Source organism: Oncorhynchus keta, unplaced genomic scaffold (assembly GCF_023373465.1).
Source record: "Oncorhynchus keta strain PuntledgeMale-10-30-2019 unplaced genomic scaffold, Oket_V2 Un_contig_2383_pilon_pilon, whole genome shotgun sequence".
Lineage (NCBI taxonomy): Eukaryota > Metazoa > Chordata > Actinopteri > Salmoniformes > Salmonidae > Oncorhynchus > Oncorhynchus keta.
In genome coordinates, this window is record NW_026283598.1 from 507249 (window position 1) to 516454 (window position 9206).

The 9206-nt window shown below is 44.4% G+C and overlaps 1 protein-coding gene across 1 annotated transcript; it reads right to left on the bottom strand.

Annotated features, from left to right (window-relative positions):
• Window positions 1-153: 153 nt before the first annotated feature.
• On the bottom strand, window positions 154-7570 carry LOC127921863 (zinc finger protein 664-like). The gene is made up of 2 exons (XM_052505447.1): window positions 6876-7570; window positions 154-1037 (listed from the first exon to the last, which is right to left on the bottom strand). The coding sequence occupies exons 1-2, from the start codon at window positions 7288-7290 to the stop codon at window positions 163-165; spliced, it is 1290 nt and encodes a 429-aa protein (XP_052361407.1). The 5' UTR covers window positions 7291-7570; the 3' UTR covers window positions 154-162.
• Window positions 7571-9206: the final 1636 nt, after the last annotated feature.

The following is a 9206-nucleotide window of genomic DNA, read 5'->3' on the forward strand; positions in this document are numbered from 1 at the left end:
ACAGGAGACAAACATTTAGGGTTCTACATTATGACATCATCAGAATACTCCTACTACAATGTTAAAACATTCTACATTGTGACATCATTAAAATACTCCTACTACAATGTTAAAACATTCTACATTGTGACATCATTTCATTGATATCATGAAACAAGTCCTTCATGTATGTACTTTCTGATGTTTAATAAGAGATCTTTTACCAGAGTAACTCTTCCCACATTGATCACAGCTATGAGGTTTCTCTCCTGTGTGTGTTCTCCGGTGTGCTATCAGGATATTTGCCTGAGTGAAACTCTTCCCACATTGATCACAGCTAAAAGGTTTCTCTCCTGTGTGTGTTCTCTGGTGCATAGTCAGACAGCTAGATGTAACAAAACTCTTGCCACATTGATCACAGCTATAAGGTTTCTCTCCAGTGTGCGTTCTCAAATGTACCATCAGGTTGCTTGAATGAGTAAACCTCTTCTCACATTGACTACAGCTATAAGGTTTCTCTCCTGTGTGTGTTCTCTCGTGAATAGTCAGCTGGCTCGATGAAGTAAACCTCTTCCCACATTGACTACAGCTGTAAGGTCTATCTCCTGTGTGTGTTCTCTGATGTGTTTTCAGGCTGCTTGGAACATTAAAACTCTTCCCACATCGATCACAGCTATAAGGTTTCTCACCAGTGTGTATTCTCTGGTGTATAGTCAGACTGCTAGATGTAACAAATCTCTTCCCACATTGATCACAGCTATAAGGTTTCTCTCCTGTGTGTGTTTTCTGGTGTGCTTTCAGGCTGCTTGTAACACTAAAACTCTTCCCACATTGATCACAGCTATTAGGTTTCTCTCCTGTGTGGATTCGCAGATGTCTTTTAAGGTCAGCTGAAGAGGGGAATCTCTTCCCACAGTCAGAGCAGTGGTGAAGTTTCTTCCCTCTGGGTCTCTGCTGGTGTTTGAGGTGTTCTAATGTGGAGAGACTCTCCTCTGTCTCTTCAGCATCATGCTGTTGTTGAGGCTCCCCAGAGGATCCACGATAGTCACATCCTTCTCCTGTGTGAACAACAACAAAGTCAGACAGATGGTTAAAAGGCCACAACAGCAGAAATCCACTGGTTATTTTAACTAAAAAGTGATGCACATGATGTTGTGTCCAAACTTGTTTAACAATTGTCTTAAGACAGAAGGGGCGGCAGGGTAGCCTAGTGGTTAGAGGGGAGGGGAGTCAGGTAGCCTATTGGTTAGAGGGGAGGGGGTCAGGTAGCCTAGTGGTTAGAGCTGGGGGCGGCAGGGTAGCCTAGTGGTTAGAGCTTTGTACTAGTAACCGTTTCTCAAAAGGTTGCAAGTTCATATCCCCGAGCTGACAAGGTACAAATCTGTCGTTCTGCCCCTGAACAGGCAGTTAACCCACTGTTCTTAGGCCGTCATTGAAAATAAGAATTTGTTCTTAACTGAGTTGCCTGGTTAAATAAAGGTTAAAAAAATGTTTTTTAAAGAATTTTCTTCTTCTTCTTTTTTTTCTCGGCACGTTGAGGTGATCTGTTTCTCAAACTAGACATTTCTAATTACCTGCCCACCCCAGTAAAACTAATCCTGTCTGAGGTGAGGTATCTGTTTCTCAAACTAGACATTTCTAATGTACCTGCCCACCCCAGTAAAACTAATCCCATCCTAATAGGGATGTTTCCTGTTTCTCAAACTAGACATTTCTAATGTACCTGCCCACCCCAGTAAAACTAGTCCCATCCTAATATGGCTGTTTCCTGTTTCTCAAACTAGACATTCCTAATGTACCTGCCCACCCCAGTAAAACTAGTCCCATCCTAATATGGCTGTTTCCTGTTTCTCAAACTAGACATTCCTAATGTACCTGCCCACCCCAGTAAAACTAGTCCCATCCTAATAGGGCTGTTTCCTGTTTCTCAAACTAGACATTCCTAATGTACCTGCCCACCCCAGTAAAACTAGTCCCATCCTAATAGGGCTGTTTCCTGTTTCTCAAACTAGACATTCCTAATGTACCTGCCCACCCCAGTAAAACTAATCCCATCCTAATAGGGCTGTTTCCTGTTTCTCAAACTAGACATTTCTAATGTACCTGCCCACCCCAGTAAAACTAATCCCATCCTAATAGGGCTGTTTCCTGTTTCCTGTTTCTCTCTGCTGCTGCCTCCGCCGCATCCTGACCCAGTCTGTAATACCTACATGTTTCAAACCACCATAATCCCTGTGCACAAGAACGCCAAGGTAACTGGTTTCAATGACTACTGCCCCGTAGCATTCACATCTGTAGCCATGAAGTGCTTTGAAAGGCTGGTCATGGCTCACACCAACACCATTATCCCAGAAACCCTTAGACCCACTCCAATTTGCATACCGCCCCAACAAGATCCACAGATTGCATTCTCTATTGCACTCCACACTGCCCTTTCCCACCTGGACAAAAGGAACACCTACGTGAGAATGCTATTCATCGACTACAGCTCAGCGTTCAACACCATAGTGCCCTCAAAGCTCATCACTAAGCTAAGGACCCCGGGGGACGAGGGGCTCTCTGGGATCTCTCTCTCTATTCATCGACTACAGCTCAGCGTTCAGCACCATAGTGTCCTCAAAGCTCATCACTAAGCTAAGGACCCCGGGGACGAGGGGCTCTCTGGGATCTCTCTCTCTATTCATCGACTACAGCTCAGCGTTCAACACCATAGTGCCCTCAAAGCTCATCACTAAGCTAAGGACCCCGGGGACGAGGGGCTCTCTGGGATCCATCCGTCTTGGATGGTTTGTGACCTGGCAGTTGAGAGATTTGGGCCGGTGGCCAACAGGAGCTTGGTGAGAGATCTGTCGACGTTCCCTTGGGCGGGGGGCGCTTGACCCTGGTTGCTGCTGTGGGTCGCTCTGGATGGGAGTCTGCAAGATGACTGAGTGTAATGTAAATGTTGAGCGGCTCCATTTCTTTAAAAAAAAATAAATAATAATAATCTGCCATACTGATCCTCTACTTCCAAGTTCACCATCAACTGTATGGCAGCGCAACACTCCACCACCATCATTAAGCTGACAACCAGACGGTGGTAGGCCTGATCACAGATGATGATGAGACAGGCTACAGGGAGGAGGTCAGAGACCTGACAGTGTGGTGCCAGGATAACAACCTCTTCCTCAACGTGGGCAAGACAAAAGGAGCTGATCGTGGACTACAGGAAACGGAGGGCCGAACACGCCCCCCATTCACATTGACATAACACACCAAGACAGTCGTGAAGAGGGCACAACAAAGCCTATTCCTCCTCAGGAGACTGAAAAGATTTGGCATGGGTCCTCAGATCCTCAAAAGGTTTTACAGCTGCACCATCGAGAGCATCCTGAATGGTTTCATCACTACCCTGGTATGGCAACTGCTCGGACTCCTACCGCAAGGCACTACAGAGGGTACTGCGTACGGCCCAGTAGATCACTGGGGCCAAGCTTCCTGCCATCCAGGACCTCTATACCAGGCGGTGTTAGAGGAAGGCTCCAAAAATTGTCAAAAGACTCCAGCCACCCAAGTGACAGACAGTACTCTCCGCTACCGCACAGCAAGCAGTACCAGATTGCCAAGCCTGGGACCAAAAGGCTCCTGAACAGCTTCTACCCCCAAACCATAAGACCGCTGGACAGCTGCTCCACTGACTCTACCTGCACACTTACTACACTCTACCTGCACACTCACTACACTCTACCTGCACACTCACTACACACTCTACCAGCACACTCACTACACTCTACCTGCACACTCACTACACCCTACCTGCACACTCACCACACTCTACCTGCACTCACCACACTCTACCAGCACACTCACTACACTCTGCCTGCAAACTCACTACACTCTGCCTGCACACTCACTAGACTCTACCCGCACACTCACTAGACTCTACCCCCACACTCACCAGACTCTACCCCACACTGACCAGACTCTACCCCCACACTGACCAGACTCTACCCCCACACTGACCACACACTGACCAGACTCTACCCCCACACTGACCAGACTCTACCCCCACACTGACCAGACTCTACCCCCACACTGACCAGACTCTACACCCACACTGACCAGACTCTACCCACACACTGACCAGACTCTACACCCACACTGACCAGACTCTACACCCACACTGACCAGACTCTACACCCACACTGACCAGACTCTACCCCCACATCCTACACTGACACTCCCAACACAATACTACCACAGGAATGTAACGGTAGCAAAACATTATAATACACTACATGACACTACATGACCAACAGTACACTACATGACCAACAGTACACTACATGACCAACAGTACGTGGACACTACATGACCAACAGGACACTACATGACCAACAGGACACTACATGGCCAACAGGACACTACATGACCAACAGTACGTGGACACTACATGACCAACAGTACGTGGACACTACATGACCAACAGGACACTACATGACCAACAGGACACTACATGGCCAACAGTACGTGGACACTACATGACCAACAGTATGTGGACACTACATGACCAACAGTACGTGGACACTACATGACCAACAGGACACTACATGACCAACAGTATGCGGACACTACATGACCAACAGTATGTGGACACTACATGACCAACAGTATGTGGACACTACATGACCAACAGTATGTGGACACTACATGACCAACAGTATGTGGACACTACATGACCAACAGGACACTACATGACCAACAGTATGTGGACACCTGCTCGTCGAACATCTCATTCCAAAATCATGGGCATTAATATGCAGTTGTGTGCAGGCAAGTCAAGCTCTTCCACACCGTACCTCGACAAACCATTTCTGTTTGGACTTGGCTTTATGCACAAGGGAATTGTCATGCTGAAACAGGAAAGGGTCAAACTGTTGCTACGGATTTGGAAGCACAGAATGTGCTAGAATGTCGTTGTATGCTGTAGCATTAACATGTCCCTTCACTGGAACTAAAGGGGCCTGATCCATGAAAACAGCCCCAGATCATTATTCCTCTTTCCACCAAACTTTACAGTTGGAACTATGCATTCAGGCAGGTAGCACCCGCTAAAACCAGATTTGTCCGTCAAGAATGAATCACACTTCACCAGCTGGCAGTCCGATGCTCCAGAATCACCTGGCAGTCCGATGCTCCAGAATCACCTGGCAGTCCGATGCTCCAGAATTACCTGGCAGTCCGATGCTCCAGAATCACCTGGCAGTCCGATGCTCCAGAATCACCTGGCAGTCCGATGCTCCAGAATTACCTGGCAGTCCGATGCTCCAGAATCACCTGGCAGTCCGATGCTCCAGAATCACCTGGCAGTCCGATGCTCCAGAATTACCTGGCAGTCCGATGCTCCAGAATCACCTGGCAGTCCGATGCTCCAGAATCACCTGGCAGTCCGATGCTCTAGAATCACCTGGCAGTCCGATGCTCCAGAATTACCTGGCAGTCCGATGCTCCAGAATCACCTGGCAGTCCGATGCTCCAGAGTCCAATGGCGGAAACCTTTACACCACTTAGGCCGATGCGTGGCATTGCGCGTGGTGATCTCGGGGCTCGTGTGCGGCTGTCCGGCCGTCCGAGGCAGTTTGGAACACGCTTCAGCACTCGGCCTTCCCGTTCTGTGAGCTTGTGTGGCCTACCACTTTGCAGCTGATCCGTTGTTGCTCTTAGACGTTTCCACTTCACAATAAAAACACTTACAGTGGACCAGGGGAAGCTCTAGCAGGGCAGAAATTTGACAAAACTGACTTGTTGGAAAGGTGGCATCCTATGACGGTGCCACGTTTTAAAGTCACTGAGCTCTTCAGTAAGGTCATTCTACTGCCAATGTTTGTCTATGGAGATTGCATGGCGGTGTGCTCAATTTTATACACCTGTCAGCAACGGGTGTGGCTGAAATAGCTGAATCCACTAATTTGAAGTGTGAACACATTTGTATATGTAGTGTATTTGCAACTGCTTGACCAAAAAATATTAGTCAACAAAACAGCCTATCGACCAAAGAATCGGCCAGCCGACTACAGGCCTATAAAAAAAGTGGGGGAAAAATTGCCAGAATATTATACAATTTGACTTAACAGCTGTAACAACTTGACCCCCACAGGAAATCTACACTGGCAGTTATAGAATATACTATATTTCATAGGAACCTGTTTAAACTATCATTATGACATCATGGATGAATTCTAGAATATACTATATATCCTAGGAACCTGGTTAAACTATCATTATGACATCATGGATGAATTCTAGAATATACTATATATCCTAGGAACCTGGTTAAACTATCATTATGACCTCATAAATGAATTCTAGAATATACTATATATCCTAGACAATTTGACCCCCACAGGAAATCTACACTGGCAGTTATAGAAATACACATTTACTATATCATTCTTGAAGAATATAACTTATAAATGCCTCAAATGTCAACTGTATTACCATCAGAAACCAAAACATAAGCTCCACCGTAACGTAATTCCACCACTGTTTTGTTAATGAGATGATGGATGGGGCTGGAGAAATGTAACTACTCTCAAATTCATAGACAGACCTATGGATGCAAGGACTGACCATCCATTATATCAACATTATAGTTTTAACCATGTTGAAGCTATTCAGTGTTGGTTTACATTGTTTATAAACATTATAGTAAAAAAAGCTTATTTAGGGTTCTGATGGGGTACAACAGTTGAACTCAGCTCATGAGGCATGTGTTATATTCTTCAAGAACCAATGGCTATAAATAAATAATTGAAAAGTCCAAATATGGATGTTGTAATTGCAGATATCCCCTTTAACACCAAACATCAGTTCAACAATTGCAGAGTTTGTGACTCTGTTTATAAGACAGTACTTACTAGTGTAAATCGAGGAACGGTTTCTCAGAAGCATCTTACTGCTAAGTTCACCGTTAGAACCATTGGACGCTTTAAGATGCGTTTGAGAAACCGGGCCCAGATATCCAGTGTCCTCCTCTTCTTCCTCCTCCTTTTTCGATGTGACAGTCATCTCCCCCTCCTCCTCTTTCACTCCAAAAACTGCATCCTCCTCTTTCTCTTCCTCCTCTTCTTTTACTGTAACATCCTCCTCCTCTTTCACTCTGAACGCGCCTTTCTCTTCTTTCACTGAAACGTCTTTATCAACCGCTACTTGTTTTTGTATTGTGACATCCTCTTCTTCCTTCTCCTCTTTCACGACAATGTTCAGCCACAGACCCTCTTTCTCCGTCCAGCAGACCTCTTCTTTAGAAGGAGAGAAGCTTAGTGAACTCATCGTCGGAGATGTTAGCTAGGTAGGCTAATGCTAACTTAACCAGCCTGCTAGCTGACCAAGCTTGAACAAAAACAACACCGTAAATATGAAATTAAATTGGATCAAATTTAATTGGATAACTAACTAGACGATATGCGTGTGTTTAAAACACAGTGGCTAATATACACGAAAGCGTCTAAAGAGCTTTATTGGTTCGTCTATTTTGTCTATCAAGCTACCGAGGTGTCTGACTAACTGTTGCTGCTGTTGAAAGAAGAGTTCCGTCCACTTCATTATACGTCACACCAGCAGCATCGCCTTAAATTCCCAGACCGCCATCTGCTGACTGGAGTGGGTAACGCAGTTGAGTAAAATTTATTTTATTTTAGTCTATTTAGTATATTAGTCTATTTTATTTTCAGACAAAATGCTAAAGCGCAGGAAGAAATTAGTCAAGGAAGTGAAGTCTCCGGAGGCATGCAGAGGCCAAATTGAGCTCCATTCCGCATTGCTGTGTGCTTCTTAGGATTTTGTATCAATGCGGAGAGGGCATTGTATGTATAGCTCTGCATTGACATGATTGGTTTAAGGCAGGCGAGGGCGGGGACACAACCTCACAAACTCAATTCCTTGACAACTTTCTTGACAACAGCTCTGCGCTGCTCTGCGAAGCACGAGAAGTATGACACTTTTGTTGGATAATCTATCTATCTATCTTTATTTATATATATATTTATTTATTGTCGGTTATATATAAAGCCCCGCAGAACTGATCGATTTCCGCTAGACGTAAACGCTGCAGTCAAAATGTGCTATATTTTAAAATATCATGAAAACAAAAATGTAAGGTTTGGCATTAGGGTTAGCAGTATGGTTAAGATTAGGTATTAGGGTTAGCAGTATGGTTAAGATTAGGTATTAGGGTTAGCAGTATGGTTAAGGTTAGGGTAATTTAAGGTTGGGGTTAGGCATTAGGGTTAGGGTTAGCAGTATGGTTAAGGTTGGGGTTAGGCATTAGGGTTAGCAGTATGGTTAAGGTTGGGGTTAGGCATTAGGGTTAGCAGTATGCGTAAAGTTAAATCAGATTTTATGACTGTGTTACTAGCCTGTGCCTCTTAAGGGGAAAGTCATCTGAAAGTAATCTAATTACGTTACTGAGTTTGGGTCCAAAGGTTGTTACCGATTTCAATGAATGAACATTTAAACTGATCAACGCTCTCTTTATATAACGGACTTGTTGACTGATTGATCCATTCTACCTTCCATCCTGAAAGGAATTTTATAATATCTGTACATTATAGGAACACTTGTAATTACAAAAGCACAATGATGAATATAAGGTAAGGTCTGGGACAAGGTAGGCATTAGGGTTAGCAGTGTGGTTAAGGTTATAGATATTATGACTGTGGTACTAAGTTGAACCTCTTGAGGAGAAAGGAATCTAAAAGTAATCAGATTACATTAGTGAGTTTGGGGAATCCAACAGTTATGTTACTGATGACACTTTTAGACAGGTAACTAGTAACTAACAGATTACTGATGACACTTTTAGACAGGTAACTAGTAACTAACAGATTACTGATGACACTTTTAGACAGGTAACTAGTAACTAACAGATTACTGATGACACTTTTAGACAGGTAACTAGTAACCAACATATTACATTTAGAAAGTAATCAGATTACATTAGTTAGTTTGTGGAAACCAACAGTTATGTTACTGATGACACTTTTAGACAGGTAACTAGTAACTAACAGATTACTGATGCCACTTTTAGACAGGTAACTAACAGATTACATTTAGAAAGTAACCTACCCAACCCTGGATACAGTATAAAGGTCTCTCCATGGGTGGGAGATGATCAACACTCTCTTTATATTACTGACTTGTTGACTGATTGATCCATTCATCCTTCCATCCCTCCTCAGCCTTCCTCT